We start from the raw sequence: 16,582 nt of genomic DNA on the forward strand, positions 1-16,582 counted from the left end.
TATATAGTATGTAGTCTTTTGTGATTGGCTTCTTTCACTTAGCATCATGCTTTCAAGGTTCATTTGTGTTATGGCATGTATCAGAACCTCATTCTTTTTAATTGCCAAAAAATAGTCCACATGGATGGATATACTACATTTTATTTATCTATTTATCAGACATTTGTATTGTTTCCACAATAGTTAGCTAGTTATGAATAGCTATGTACATTTTTTGTGTGGACATATGTTTTCATTTCACTTTGCTGTATACATAGGAGTGGTATTGCTAGGTCATGGTAACTCAAATGTTTAATATTTTGAGGAACTACAAAACTGTTTTCCAATATTTTTAAAAATGTATTGTTTAAAAGAAACAAAAACTAAGACTCTGCTTCAAAGTTTCATTCTGAATAAATTAGTCAACCAATATATACTAAATTTTAAGTTAAGAATTAAGCATTGAGCTTGTACATACTGTACATCATCTAACATGTATAAAGACATATGTCTATAATATCAAGTTCCTTTTAAGCCCACTTCCTATAAACATAGGCCTTGGCTTTCAATACATTTATTCTACCATATAATTGTGTGAAAGGGCAAGTTTAAGTCAGACTTAAAATTCCAGCACATTAAAAAAACAAAAACTAAGACAAGCTTCAATTTTCATTTTTTCTTTTACAATATGATTTTTTTACTTAATAGCAATAAACTTGTTTTTTGATCATAATAAAATATATATAATATAAAATTTATCATTATAACCACTTTTAATTGTATAGTTAAGTGGCATCAACTACATTTACATTGCCGTGCAACCACCATCACCATTCATCTCTGGAATTTTTTCATCTTCTCACTATGACCTTTATATTTTTAAGAACAAAGAAAAAAAATTTAATTATACCTCATCAGTAAGCTCTCTCCCAGAGTTGGATCTAGGTCTCTGAGGGCCCATCACTTCACCGGCTATTGTCTGCCCATCAGGTGCTTTTCCATTTTCCTGAAATTATAATTTTATAAACAGAAAGTAGACTGAGTCAGTTTTTATAAATATTCAATTATTCATTACCACACACAGTTCTAAAGAATTCCATAATACAGATAATGGAGCCTACTGAAAATTTAAATGGAACATTCCATTTCAGTCTTTTATTATTCCCATCATGCTAAAAAACATTAGGTAGCAAAAGCGTTGCTGCTCATGAAATAATGTCTGGTCTTGAAAGCAAATAAATGTTCTATTTGAACTTGGTCCAAAATCATTTCTCTGCTAGTAAAATTTGCCATTAATCAGGACTATACACATGGATGTCTTGAGGGCAGAGGTTGGCAAATTTCTTCCTGTACAGCCAGATAGTAAAGATTTTAAGCTTTTTGTTACACATATAGTGTCTGTTGCATATTCTTTTAAAAAAAAACAAACAATGCTTAAAAATACAAAGACCATTTTTAGCTTGAGGACCCTATAAAATCAGGCCACTATTGACCTCTGCTCTAAGGCTATGAAAAGACCATTGTGTCTTTTTGTGTGTATGTGTGTTCTGAATTTTATTCCAAGTCCAGTGGCCACAGAATCCTTGATTTTTTTTTTTAATTAAAATTTTTATTTTATACTGAAGTATAGTTGATTAACAATGTTGTGTCAGTTTCAGGTATATAGCAAAGTGATTCAGTTATACATATACACATAGCTCTTCTTTTTCAAGTTCTTTTCTCATTTAGGTTATTACAGAATATTGAGCATAGTTCCCGGTGCTATACAATAGGTCCTTGTTGATTATCTATTGAAAATATAGTAGTGTGTATACGTCAACTCCAAACTCTGAATCTACCTCACCTACTCTTCCCCCTCAACCCTGGTAATCATAAGTTCAACTCCCTCAGTCTGTTTCTGTTCTGTAAATAAATTCATTTGTATAACTTTTTAAGATTCTGCATATAAGCAATATATATTTGTCTTTCTCTATTTGATTTATGTCACTTAGTATGATAATATCTTCCATCTGCCAACCTGTCCCATCAGAGCTACCACATAAGTAACCCTTGAATCCCAGAATTTGGCAGAGGTAGAAATTCATGTTATCAAGTTCTTTCTATATTGCCTCATATATGGATGTATAGTCTACTGTATGAAGTTTTTTTTCTCATGATTAGGAAAAGGAAATTATAAAAAAATAAAAGTTCCCAATTTGACCACTATGTGTGCACGTGTGTGTTAAGTCACTTCAGCTGTGTATGACTCTTTGCGACCTTACACTCCTCTGTTCATGGGATTCTCTAGACAAGAATACTGTAGTGGGTTGCCATACCCTCCTCCAGGAGATCTTTCCAACCTAGGGATAGAAGCCTCATCCCTTATGTCTCCTGCATTGGCAGGCAGGTTCTTTACCACTAGTGCCACCTGAGAAGTCCTTTGACCATTATAGGTCAGGTAAATGAAGACAGTAGTTGGTATTTTTAGTAAATACTACATATAGCAGCATCTGTCACTTTCTGAACACACATACCAGGTACCTGGCATACTTTAGCTCATTTCAATCTTGCAAGAAACCTTCAAGGAAGGTTTTCCCCTCATTTTATCAATGAGCCATTTCAGACTCAGATGTTAAATAGGTTGCTATAATCAGTCCACTACTTAGTAGCAGAACTGGACAAGGGATGTGGTAGGCAGGTTTTAGAGACAAGGAAATATTTGGCCTGGAGAAGAAAGAAGGTTCAACAATCAACAAACGAGTTAGTTGCAGAAAGTTGAGAGCTTTTATCAAATATAACACATATTCACCAACCTGGGCAGTAACTATTTTATCTCCACTGGTAGCACTTGCCAAATCAAGAGAAGGCTGCGAATCTTTGACTGTACTCTCTGAAGCCATGTTTGTAGTTAGGAGAGTATCAGATGTAATATTCTCTTTGGGAACTGCAATAATAATAATATAATAATAACAACAACAACCAATACTTATATGACCTTATTCATAGCTTAAAAGTGCTTAAATCTTTATGTGATTCTTAGAACAATCCTATGAAAAAAGTGGTTTCATTACTTTCTTTTTATATAAGGGGAAACCAGGGTTCAGGTAAGTTATTTAAATTCCTCAAGGCTATACACCTTATACATGAAGAGATCTGGGGCTTGAATTCAAATCCTAAGTCCAAATCCCATGTTCTTTTCACTGTGCCACTCTGGCTCTCCAATGGTAACAAATTTGAAAATCTGCTGAAATGTTTAATTACAATAATGTAACAATACCAATGTAAACATTTTGGCTTTCTGTTACTAAAATACATTTTATAACTTGGTCATCAATGTGGTTACTGCTGCTGCTGCTGCTAAGTTGCTTCAGTCGTGTCTGACTCTGTGCAACCCCACAGACGGCAGCCCAGCAGGCTCCCCTGTCCCTGGGATTCTTCAGGCAAGAACACTAGAGTGGGTTGCCATTTCCTTCTCCAATGCATGAAAGTGAAAAGTGAAAGTGAAGTCGCTCAGTCGTGCCTGACTCTTAGCGACCCCAGGGACTGTAGCCCACCAGGCTCCTCCGTCCATGGGAGTTTCCAGGCAAGAGTACTGGAGTGGGTTGCCATTGCCTAAATACAGCATAAATTGGAAAAAAAAAATCAGAAAGGTCAAATTTCAACTCCCCAAACTCCCCCACAAAGGTAGTTATTTCTCAATTAATACTTACCATCTAGATCATGTGTCTTAAGAGCCTCAAACTCCAATTCACTCTTCTTTTTTCTTGGTGGTGGAGCAGGTCGAGATGGAGGTGGGGGCCTAGGAGGTGGGAAGTTAGCTGGAGGAGGTGGGCGTGCTGGAACAGGCTTCTTTGTACTAGCTACTATATCAGGTTCTGGAGTAAGCTGTCTTGGCGGTTTGGCAGGTGCAACTTCTTCCACCACAGCAAAATCTTTTGTAGATAAGGAGTGTGAGGATGCAGATTCTAGAACATCACTTTCTTTGACTTCCACTTCTTCCTTGTTCAACACTTCTGTTACAGTTTCAGGCACATTAAGCTGCGCAGTTGAACTTATTTCAGTTAACTTTGTAGTTTCATCTACTGGCTTCTCACATGTGTCATCAGAAGGAAAACACTGTTTTGATTCTAATTCAGTTTCTTCAGATACATCCTGACACTCTGTCTTCTGAGAATCTTCCTGCAGCACTTGATCTATGGCTAACAGTCCAGGTATATTGCTAAGATCTGTTCCAGCTGTGACAGGACTGGCAGCAGCCTGATCAGACTGTCCTTTTCCTTTGGAATCCAAAGAATCATCTTCAAGCTGTATTACTTTCTGACTCTCCTCAATAATACTTTCAATAATCTGATGAAAGGTTAAAAAGCAGTTTAAAAAAACAGTGAAGTGATTTTCAAGCACATAGTATTAGCTAATCATTTATATTTTACTTACTATGTGCCAGGCAATGTTCTTAACACTTTATGTGTTTTAATCTTTATAACAACTTTATAAGACAGCACTCTTACTATCATCAGTATACAAGTGAGGGAATAAGTCAGAGAGATTTATTCAAGGTTACAAGGCTAGTAAGTGATGAAACTGGTATAAATGTAGGGAGCCTGGTTCCAGAAACTGTACTCTTAATTATTATAACAAGGAATCTGTGCTAGTCTGTGTAATTACAAAAATTCAATCAACCCTGTAAAAAAAAGTTTAAACCTAAATTTACATTCAGATGCTTCATGTCATAGTTTATTTACATATTTATGCCAAGTTAGTTCAGTAATAGCCTGTTGGTTTGAGTCTAGTCAACAAAGCTATGAGAATGAAAACCACCTTTACAAGAATTTAAGCTGTTTAGCTCTGAACTCAGGCCTGAACATGAAAAGCTAGCAGATCCAGAGAGATTAAAGTTCTTAAACAGGCTACATCTAACCCCCCGCTCTGCAAAGAGATGTTAGGAGTATCAACAGTTCAAATACCCAGCTCATCTTGCCTTTTTTCCCTTTTATGTCTTATCTATAGTTGAAAAATACAGGCAGGCTTTCTGTTACTTCTACCAATATTTAGAAGAAAATATATTTTCTACTCAGTCCTCTCATCATTAACACATTAAATCTCCCAGCCCACTCACTTATCTTTCTACCACAGAGCCATAGATGACTTCTGCTTTCTCAATTCTTTGGCTCCAGAAAACTAACAGAATGTCTCATGAAACTATCTTGATGTGATTTACTACAAATGTGTGCCAAGTTGAACTGGATAGCATGTCATTCAATAATATTCATCCCCAATTTTGCAGCATATTCTATATATGATTTTTTGTCAATTTTCAAATTTTTATCCTAGATCTACCTCACTTTCACCAGAGAAATATTAACTAGATTCCATCTAATTTGTGAATTAGGTAGTTACTGAGCAATGAGTCCTTTAACAGTAATGGAAGCCAGATTATAGTAGGTTCAAGAAGGAATAAGAGGTGAAGGGCATCCCAGGTGGTCTAGTGGTTGGGAGTCTGCCTGCCAATGCAGGGGATGCGGGGTTCAGTCCCTGGCCTGGGAGGATCCCATATGTCGTGGAGCAGGTGGGCCTGTGCAGTGCACCACAACTACTGAGCTCACATGCCACAACCACTGAAGTCCATGCGCCCTGGAGGTTGCGCTCCACAACAAGAGAAGCAACCGCAACGCGCATATAATGAAGAGTAGTTCCCGTTCACCACAACTAGAGAAAGCCAGTGTGCAGTGACAAAGATCCAGCACAACCAAAAAGAAATAAATAAATCTTTAAAAAAAGAGATACAGGGACGGCCAGTACAGTCTATGTTCTCAAAAAGCTTGGCTACACATGGAAGAGTGCTCTAGAAAGTGCTCCAGCATTTTTATAAGCTGAGGGGAAGGTGCGAAAGGAAAGGAAGATAAGTTCTGGAGAAGAAAGAGGGTCTGCTGTATATAAGATCCAGTACACACATTTTCTATTCAATCTTTACACACCTTTTGTGAGGTAACTAGATTATCTCCCTTCTACAAAAGCAGCCCCACCTACCAGCAGAAAATTGGATTAAAGATTTATTGAGCATGTCCCTGTCCATCAGAGCAAGACCTAGTTTCCCCAACAGCCAGTCCCTCCCATCAGGAAGCTTGCACAACCCTCTTACACTCATTCATCAGAAGGCAGACAGAAGAAGCAAAAACTACAATTTCACAGCCTCCAGAACAAAAACAATCACAGAAAGCTAACCAAAATGATCACATGGATCATAGCCTTGTGTAACTCAATGAAGCTCTGGGCCATGTAGTGCAGGACACCCAAGACGGATGGGTCATGGTGAAGAGTTCTGACAAAGCGTGGTCCACTGGAAAGGGCATGGCAAACCAGTTCCGTATCTTTGCCTCGAGAACCCCATGAATGGTATGAAGAGGCAAAAAGATATGACACTGAAAGATGAGCCCCTCATCATCAGGTCAGTGTCTAATATGCTACTGGATAAGAGTACAGAAATAGCTCCAGAAAGAATAAAGAGGCTGAGCCAAAGCAGAAATGATGCCAGCTGTGGATGTGTGTTATGGTGAAAGTTACAGATTGATGTAAAGAACAATACTGCATAGGAATCTGGAATGTTAGGTCCATGAATCAAGGTAAATTGGACATGGTCAAGCAGGAGACGGTAAGAGTAAACATCAACATTTTAGGAATCAGTGAACTAAAATGGACAGGAATGGGAGAATTAACTCAGATGACCATTATATCTACTACTGTGGGCAAGAATCCCTTAAAAGAAATTGTGTAGCCCTCATAGTCAACAGAAGAGTCCGAAATGCAGTACTTAGGTGCAATCTCAAAAATGACAGAATGATCTGTTTGTTTCTAAGGCAAATCATTCAACATGACAGTAATCCAAGCCTATGCCCCAACCACTAGTGCTGAAGAAGCTGATGATGAACTGTTCTATGATGACCTATAAGACCTTCCAGAACTAACACCAAAAAAAAAAAAAAGATGTCCTTATCATCACAGGGGATAGGAATGCAAAAGTCAAGAGATACTTGGAGTAATAGGCAAGTTTAGCCTTGGAGTACAAAATGAAGCAGGGCAAAGGTTAACAGAGTTTGTCAAGAGAACACATTGGTCATAACGAACACCCATTTCCAACAACACAAGAGATGACTCTATACATGGACATCACCAGATGGTCAATATGGAAATCAGATTGATTATAATCTTTGCAGTCAAAGATGGAGAAGCTCTATAAGCAAAAATAAGACCTGGAGCTGACTGTGGCTCAGATCATGAGGTGCTTATTGCAAAATTCAGGCTTAAATTGAAGAAAGTAGGGAAAATCACTAAACCATTCAGGTATGACCTAAATCACATCCCTTATGATTATACAGTGGAAGTGACAAATAGACTCAAGGGATTAGATTTGGTAGACAGAGTGCCTGAAGAACTATGGATGGAGGTTAGTAACACGGTATAGGAAATGGTGACCAAAACCACCCCAAAGAAAGAAATGCAAGAAAATAAAATGGTTGTCTGAGGAGGTCTTACAAATAGCTGAGAAAAGAAGGGAAGCAAAAGGCAAAGGAGAAAGGGAAACATATACCCAACTGAATGCAGAGTTCTAGAGAACAGCAAGGAGAGATAACAAAGCCTTCTTAAGTGAGCAATGCAAAGAAACAGAGGAAAACAACAGAATGGGAAAGACCAGAGTTCTCATCAAGAAAATTGGAGATACCAAGGGAACATTTCATGCAAAGACTGGCACAATAAAGGACAGAAACAGCAAGGACCTAACAGAACAAGAGACTGAGAAGCGGCAATAATACACAGAAGAACTGTACAAAAAAGGTTTTAGTAACCCGTATAACTACAAAGGTGTCACTCACCTAGAGCCAGACATCCTGGAGTGTGAAGCCAAGTGGGGCTTAGGAAGCATCACTACGAACAAAGTTAGTGACTGTAATGGAATTCCAACTGAGCTATTTCAAATCCTAAAAGATGATACTGTTAAAGTGCGGCACTCAATATGTCAGCAAATTTGAAAACTCATCAATGGCCACAGGACTGGAAAAGGTGTTTTCATTCTAATCCCAAAGAAAGGCAATGTCAAAGAATGTTCAAACTACTGCACAATTGCACTCATTCCACATGTTAGCAAGGTAATGTTCAAAATCCTTAAACAGTATGTGAACCAAGAAATCTCAGATGTATGAGACGGATTTAGAAAAGGCAGAGGAACCAGAGATCCAACTGCCAACATCCACTGGATCATAGAAAAAGCAAGGGAATTCTACCCAGAAAAACATCTACTTCTGCTTCATTGACTGTGCTAAAGCCTTTGACTGTGTGGATCACAGCAAACTGTGGAAAATTCTGAAAGAGATGGGAATACCAGATCACCTTACCTGCCTCCTGAGCAACCTATATGCAGGCCAAGAAACAACAGTTAGAACCAGACATGGAACAACAGACTGGTTCAAAATTGGGAAAGGAGTAGGACAAGGCTGTATATTGTCACCCTGTTTATTTAACTTATATGCAGAGTACATCATGTGAAATGACAGGCTGGATGAATCACAAGCTGCAATCAAGACTGCCAGGAGAAATATCAACAACCTCAGATATGCAGATGATACTACTCTAATGGCAGAAAGTGAAGTGGAACTAAAGAGCCTTTTGATGAGGGTGAAAGAGAGTGAAAAAACTGGCTTAAAATACAACATTCAAAAACTAAGATCATGGCATCCGGTCCCATCACTTTATGGCAAATAGATGAGGGGAAGTGGAAACAGTGGCAGATTTTATTTTCTTAGGCTCCAAAATCACTGTGGATGGTGACTGCAGCCATGAAATTAAAAGACATTTGCTCCTTTGAAGAAAAGCTATGAGAGACCTAGACAGAGACTTAATTTTGCTGACAAAGTTCTACATAGTCAAAGCTATGGTTTTCCAGTAGTCATGTATGGATGTGAGAATTGGACGATTTATGCCTGACTGTGGAAGAATTGATGCTTTCAAACTGTGGTGTTGGAGATGACTCTGGAGAGTCCCTTGGACTGCTGGGAGATCAAACCAGTCGATCCTAAAGGAAATCAACCCTGAGCACTCATTGGAGGACTGATGCTGAAGCTGAAGCTCCAATACTTTGGTCACTTGATGTGAAGAGCCAACTCACTGGAAAAGACGCTGATGCTGAGAAAGATTGAGGGCGGGAGGAGAAGGGGACAACAGATCAGATGGTTGAATGGTGTCACTGACTCAATGGACATGAGTTTGAGCAAATTACAGGAAATAGTGAAGGACAGCGAAGCCTGGTGCACTGCAGTTCATGGGGTCGACAAGAGATGCACATGACTTAGCAGCTGAACAACCACCATACAAAAGCAGGAATCTGAGACAGAGGCATTAAGAATTTCGCCCAAGGTCCCACAGCTAGTAAACTGTAAAGTCAAAACTGAAATCCAGGTTTTTCTCCAAAAGTCCAGTGTTCTTTATACCATTCTACTTTGGACAGGGAAAAAAAGAATACTAAATTCAGGAATTACATTGAAAAAGAGGTAAAAGATGAAAATTTGCAGTGAGGGAAATTCAAGATGATGGAAAGGAGTGAATTTAGGCTTCTTAGCCTCTGATGGGCTTCCCTGGTGGCTCAGGAGTAAATAATCCACCTGCAGTGCAGGAGCCGCTGGTTCTATCCCCGGGTTGGGAAGATCCCCTTGAGCAGGGCATGGCAACCCACACCAGTATTTTTGCCTGGAGGATCCCCAGGGACAGAGGAGCCTGGTGGGCTACAGTCCATAGGGTTGCAAAGAGTCAGACATGACCGAAACAACTTAGCACACCACAGCACAGCCTCTGACACTTACATGCAATGGAAAGCAAGGTTATCTGGTAAAAGTGTGCAGACCCACGTGGGCACTGTGAGGTGAGGTGAATGTAAAGGTTTCAAATGATAACTATACAAAGTGAAAAGGCCTACGTCATCAGAGGGGTCCAGAAGACAATCTCTTCCTCTTCTGAACTCCTATCAGTCTTACTGTTCATTATAATATGAACTAGAATATAATAAATGCAGAGTACTACATGAGCTAACTCTGCATAAATATTTTCTCTACACCTGGAAAGCAAGGTCCTGTTTCCTACCTCTTGATATGCTCCCATAGTACCTATTTCTACCTCTTGATATGCTCCCATAGCACCTATTTACAGTACCTGGCTCTGTTCCCCCCCCCCCCCCCCCCCCCCGGGTTTCAGGAGGCAGCGAACAGGGAATGAACAAAGAACAGTGAGAATCAAAACTTTGCTTCCTATCACCTTCCTGCTTCAAAAAACTCATTCCTTTCACAGCAACTGTAAAATAAAAACCAGATGTTTTAGCATGACATAAGAGGCATTCCCATAATCTGGCCCTAAATTTGGTTTCTAGACTCATCGTCAAACATTCCGCACATTCCTCATCTCCACGCCTTTGTTTGTGCCTCTCCTCTTCCACCTCTGCCTGCCCAAATCTTATCCACCCATCAAGAACCAGTTCAGATGCTACTTCCTCCTTCCCCATTCTTATCCTCAAGCAGAAAGTAAAGTCTCCTTTGTTTTCTTGTAATAGTTTGAGAGCTTATTTGAATACTTATTACATTCAGTTTTGTGTTGATCTAATTTATACTACTAAAATGTAAGTTACTGAGAACAGGGATTGTGTCCTAATCCAGCACATAACTCCATACCCTGTATCATTAATGTTGGATACTTAATTTACCTGAATGGCCTAGAACTTAAAAACTAATACCTAGAGTCTTAAGACTCTCTCTATAGCCCTATGTGCATCCATTGTCAATCACTTGTGTCTGACTCTTCAAAGCCCCATGGACTGTAGCCTGCCAGGTTCCTCTGTTCATGGAATTCTCCAGGCAAGAATTATTGGAGCAGGTTGTATTTCTTCCTCCAGGGGATCTTCCCAACTCAGGAATCAAACGCACATCTCCTGCATTGGCAGGCAGATTCTTTACCACTGAGCCACCTGGAAAGCTCTTTTGCCCCATAGTTTACTATTTTTTCAGCTTTTAAACTCTCCTTAAAAAGTCACTTTTGGGGGTGGGGGGCTACTAACTATACTTAGTTAGTTATAGTCACTCAGTTGTGTTGTATCTGACTCTTTGCAACTTCATGAACTGTAGCCCACCAGGCTTCTCTGTCCATGGAATTCTCCAGGCAAGAATACTGGAGTGGGTTGCCCTGCCCTGCTCCAGGAGATCATCCCGACCCATGGATCAAACCCAGGTCTCCTGCACTGCAGGCAGATTCTTTACTGCTGAGCCACCAGGGAAGCCCAAAGGAAAACATGGGATCAATATTAAAATTTGTAGTCTGTTAATTTTCTAAATTCCGTAAGGGTACGACAATGAATCTTCAGGGGTGGTGATTGTGCCCAGTACCATTCCCCTAGACATTTGGTGATGTCTGGAGACATTTTTGGTTGCCAAGATGGGATAGGGGTGGGTGGGGGTTGAGATCTGACATCCAATGAGTCAAAGCCAGGAATGCTGCTGAACATTCTAATATGTACAGAACAGTCTCCCTTTCCCTCCAAAACAAACAATTATTCATCCCAAAGTGTTGCTGTTGAGAAACTCTGGGGTAGACATGTCATCTCATTGGTCTCTGGAAATCCGCTGGCTAGAACAGTGCCTGGGGCACAGAAAATACTCAAAAGTTATATAAATGAATGAACACACACCATTCTTTCTCCTTGGTTTTTATCCCAATACTGTTAACAACCCATTGTCAACATTTTTATCTTATGCTCAGTCTCTTTTAGTAAATCAAACTCTGAAGGTTCATATCATCAATTCCTTAAGAAGTATCAAATGTACTACAAAAATAATGACTTCTTGTAACCTCTAACTCCTCAAGACATCAGAATTTGCTGCACTAAGCTTTTCAATACCTTTACTTCTTGGTACTAACTTCAAGAGTAGCTATGGCTTACTCTAACAAAAATACAAGTATGAAAAACAAAAATACATTATAAAACATTTTTCAAAACACTGATTCAAAGATAAATTACCAATTAGTTGGATTACAAAATGACTTCTACAAAGTCTAAGGTGCTTTCAATCAAATTCAACAGATTCAAGGAACATTTACTGAACATCAAGCATGCACAGGGTACTACACTAAAATAACATAAAAAAAATTCCACTTTAAATATACCATATAAATATGGCATCTACTAAATTAATACTGACATTTTATCTTACCAACCTTTTTAGATACATCTTGTTTCAGTTCTTGTACAGTGGACTCATTTCCAACTTTGTATGCAGAGTTCTCTGTTTCCTATTTTCAAAAGAAAAGAACAAACCAAATGATGACATCTCTTTTTAAAACTCTGTTTAAAATGGGTACAAATTAGAAATTATAGCATTAATAAATCAAAGGCCCATAAAGGGCTTAGACATTTGGGTAATGATAGATTCCCAGAGATTTTATGCCAATTGGGACAATTTAATTTCCATAAGAAGGTTACCAATCAGTTTTCTATTGTAATAGGATATTTTCTTTTAAAGTGTATCTAACTTTTTAACATTAAAAAACTGTACAGGAATATAAGAACTACAAGCACTTTTGCAGCTCAAAAAGGTTACGAATTTAAGCAAAGGGTTGAATCAGAATTGCTATTTTTCCCAAAGTATTGCTCCATAAATATGGAAAATGTGGCAAACCATATTCAGAGAGTTGTTTTCTTGGAAACTCTATATGCTTTAAATTAAAGGAATCAAAATTTAACTGGTATTAAATGAAGTTCCCAAAATAGTAACAGATGAAGAAAATTAAACCCACCAAAAATACATATATATCTACGTATACATTCATATACACATACGTACATATATATATATATTTGGGAGGTTAAAGAAGGTAGAAATGGATGCTGCATTTCTGCTGGAAAAAATTCGGGTAAAATAAGACAATCATAGATTTGCAAATCGTAACACAGTATTCTTTTCCATCTTAAATTTTCTTTACATTTATAGAAGTACAGGAATTTGAATGCTACTACTGACACTGAGAAAAAAATTTTCATAATTCTTGTTGTCCATCACAGAGTTTGTCAGAAAGTCACTATATAACCATTTTTAACTGACCTAAGATATATAAGGATGTATGTACATATTAAGGTAGCAATTATACAAGTATCAGGATAGGCTCCAATAATTTCTCTACTCCAGAGATTATTATACTGCTAAAGATTTAATGTGCTAGATATATTTCTGTAGGACTGTGGGACTTCCAATATCTTCAAGCTGAAAAGTTGTTTCATTGAATTCCTCCCAGCATTTGGGAAATACTACCAATCTTATATAGATTATTCTAGAGAAAAATTGGTTCAGGGGATTTGAAGTATTAGATAAAATCTAAGGAAATGGCAACCCACTCCAGTACTCTTGCCTGGAGAATCCCATGGACAGAGAAGCATGGTAGGCTACAGTCCATGGGGGCGCAAAGAGTTGGACATGACTGAGTGACTTCACTTTCAAACTCTACCATAGTCCATGAGCACCTAATATGATTTGGCTCCTGCCTGCATCTTTCACATTCAACATTCAGAAAACTATGATCATGGCATCTGGTCCCATCACTTCATGGCAAATAGGTGGGGAAACAGCGATAGATTTTATTTTGGGGGGCCCAAAATCACTGCAGATGGTGACTGCAGCCATGAAATTAAAAGACGCTTGCTCCTTGGAAGAAAAGTTATGACCAACCTAGACAGCATATTAAAAAGCAGAGACACTACTTTGCCAACAAAGGTCCATCTAGTCAAAGCTTTGGTTTTTCCAGTAGTCATGTATGGATGGCTTCCCTGGTGGCTCAGCTGGTAAAGAATCCATCTGCAATGTGGGAGACTTCGGTTCAATCCCTGGGTTAGGAAAGGTCCCCTAGAGAAAGCAACAGCTGCCCACCCCAGTATTCTGGCCTGGAGAATTTCATGGACTATTTCATGAGATCGCAAAGAGTCGGACACAGCTGAGTGACTTTCACTTTCAGGTATGGATGTGAGAGTTGAACTATAAAGAAAGCCGAGCACCAAAGAATTGATGCTTTTGAACTGTGGTGTTGGAGAAGACTCTTGAGAGTCCCTTAGACTGCAAGGAGATCCAACCAGTCCATCCTAAAGGAAATCAGTCCTGAACATTCATTGGAAGCACTGATGCTGAAGCTGAAACTCCAATACTTTGGCCACCTGATGAGAAGAACCGACTCATTTGAAAAGACCCTGATGCTGGGAAAGATTGAAGGAGGGAGGAGAAGGGGATGACAGAGGATGAGATGGTTGGATGACATCACTGACTCGATGGATGTGAGTTTGAGTAAACTCCGGGAGCTGGTGATGGACAGGGAGGCCTGGTGTGCTGCAGTCCACGGGGTTGTAAAGAGTCGGACATGACTGAGTGACTGAACTGAACTGAACTGCATCTTTCACATCTATATTGATCACCTCCCTTTCCCATCATAATCCCAGAATTACACTTTGGCCAACTGGATGGTTCCTTACCATCCTTAGTGTCATAGCTCAAGCGTTATTATATTAGAAAAGTCTTCCCTGACCACTTTAAAATAGCCATGTTGACAAGATGAGAGTGAATTCTTGAAAGCTGATGATCATTAAGAACAGTTCATGCGTATTAGAAAAACACCTTCAACTGTCCTACAAATTAACTGCATGCATGCATGTGTGCCAAGTCCCTTCAGTTGTGTCTGACTCTTTGTGACCCCCTGCACTGTCATCAGTCAGGCTCCTCTGTCCATGGGATTCCCCAGGCAAGAACACTGGAGTGGGTTGCCATGTCCTCCTCCAATTACCTTCTAATAACTGTTCATTATTAGTAGGGAGATCAGAAGCACTGTACTACCTTAATTCCACAGATATTTTCCCTAGGTTAACCTAAGAAAAACATGTACCAATAATTCTTGTACCTCAATTTAATTCGATTTAATTAAGTACTTACAAAGATCACAGACCAAAACTGCCAAGCAGTGATTAGGCTTCTATTTTATTTGGCTTTAAAAAAAACTCTCTTAGACTTTGAACTTTTGAAAGATATCAACTCCTATAAGGTAAACTACTGCTAAGTCCTAGTTTTAAGGTGTGATACTGTACCTACCAGACGATCTGATCTCTAAAGAGGTTAACTAGATTTCTTAGTAAAATCTGATTTAGTATATAGTCATCTATGATTCTCTCCTTAGTAAGGTCTAAGGTCCAGGCCCTTCCCCCAGCAATTCAATCAGGCTGAGGACAAAGCAATGGAAGCCAAGCATGTGCCTGCAGACAACCAATATCAACTTAGCTAGACTTGAGACAGTCCTCAGTTATTACCTTCTTCTGGAGATGGGCTGCCCCATTACAAAAGCACAGTACCAACTAAATCCCAGTTTCCACCATCAGGCCATTTCTCTAACTCGTACCTATCAGAACCCAAGAAACACGCTTTCTTAAAAGGTATGGTTTTTCTATTCAATTTCCAGCAATTCACACCATTGTTTCCCTCCATCTATACTGGATATTAAAGAGCCATTTGTACCCTCCTCGTAGTATTCAGTTGTAAGATTTGAGCTTTTTAATTTTAAAAAGCACACCACCAAAGGACCTAGTTTCACAAACCATTTGTACAAAGGCGATCTATACTCAAAGAAATCTTCATTATTAACTAAAGAACATTAAGCTAAAAGTGTTAGGTATTAAAAAATCAGGTCACTTCTGTTTTAGTAGTGAGGAAGGGGAAGTTATTAACTGTGACTAAAATGAAATTTTAAAAAATGCTTCAGAGATAAGCTCGCCATCTTTTTTCAGAGGAGAGAAAAAAAAAAAAAACCCACCAGGAAACTCAAATAGTTGTCATATGCATCCATACATTCCTATCAACCCCATCTCTCCATCAGAGTCTTTTGCTTTAAAATTTTAAAGCCCAGATTTTAAAAAAAATGTTTTTTATTTTTAATTGGAGGATAATTGCTTTACAATGTTGTGTTGGTCTCTGCCATACATCAACATAATGAATCAGCCATAGGTATACATATGTCCCCTCCCTCTTGAACCTTCCTCTCCATCTCACCCCTCTAGGTTGTCACAGAGCACCAGTTTGAGCTTCCTGAGTCACACAGCAAATCCCCACTGGCTATCTATTTCACACATGGTAGTGTCTATGTTTCCATGCTACTCTCTCAGTTCTTCCCAACCCCTGCTTCCCCCTCTGTGTCCACAAGTCTGTTCTCCATGTCTGCGTCTCCACTGCTGCCCTGCTAGTAGGCTCGTTAGTAACATCTTTTTATTTTCCACATATATGCCTTAATGTACAATATTTGTTTTTCTCTTTCTGAATTTTTTCACTCTGTATAAATAGGCTGTAGGTTCATCCAACTCATTAGAATTGACTCAAATGTGTTCCTTTTTATGGCTTATCCATTCATACGTCGATGGATATCTAGGTTGCTTCCATGTCCTAGCTATTGTAAACAGAGATGTAGTGAGCATTGGGATACATATGTCTTTTTTAATTATGATTTTCTCAGGGTATATGCCCAGTAATGGGATTGTTGGGTCATAAGGTACTTTTATTCCTAGTTTTCGAAGGAATCT

At 38.8% G+C, this 16,582-nt stretch overlaps 1 protein-coding gene across 1 annotated transcript in view; it reads right to left on the reverse strand.

Moving 5' to 3' along the window:
* The window catches only part of WDR44 (WD repeat domain 44), an 88,670-nt gene that overhangs the window by 42,049 nt on the left and 30,039 nt on the right, over window positions 1-16,582 (reverse strand). Inside the window, exons 3-6 of the mRNA XM_004022399.6 lie at window positions 12,202-12,276; window positions 3,669-4,305; window positions 2,772-2,902; window positions 890-985 (exon numbers count right to left, since the gene is read on the reverse strand). Coding sequence (XP_004022448.1) covers window positions 890-985; window positions 2,772-2,902; window positions 3,669-4,305; window positions 12,202-12,276 — 939 coding nt within the window. The remainder of the gene's footprint in view (window positions 1-889; window positions 986-2,771; window positions 2,903-3,668; window positions 4,306-12,201; window positions 12,277-16,582) is intronic.

This window comes from Ovis aries, chromosome X, assembly GCF_016772045.2.
Source record: "Ovis aries strain OAR_USU_Benz2616 breed Rambouillet chromosome X, ARS-UI_Ramb_v3.0, whole genome shotgun sequence".
In the NCBI taxonomy this organism is placed as follows: Eukaryota; Metazoa; Chordata; class Mammalia; order Artiodactyla; family Bovidae; genus Ovis; species Ovis aries.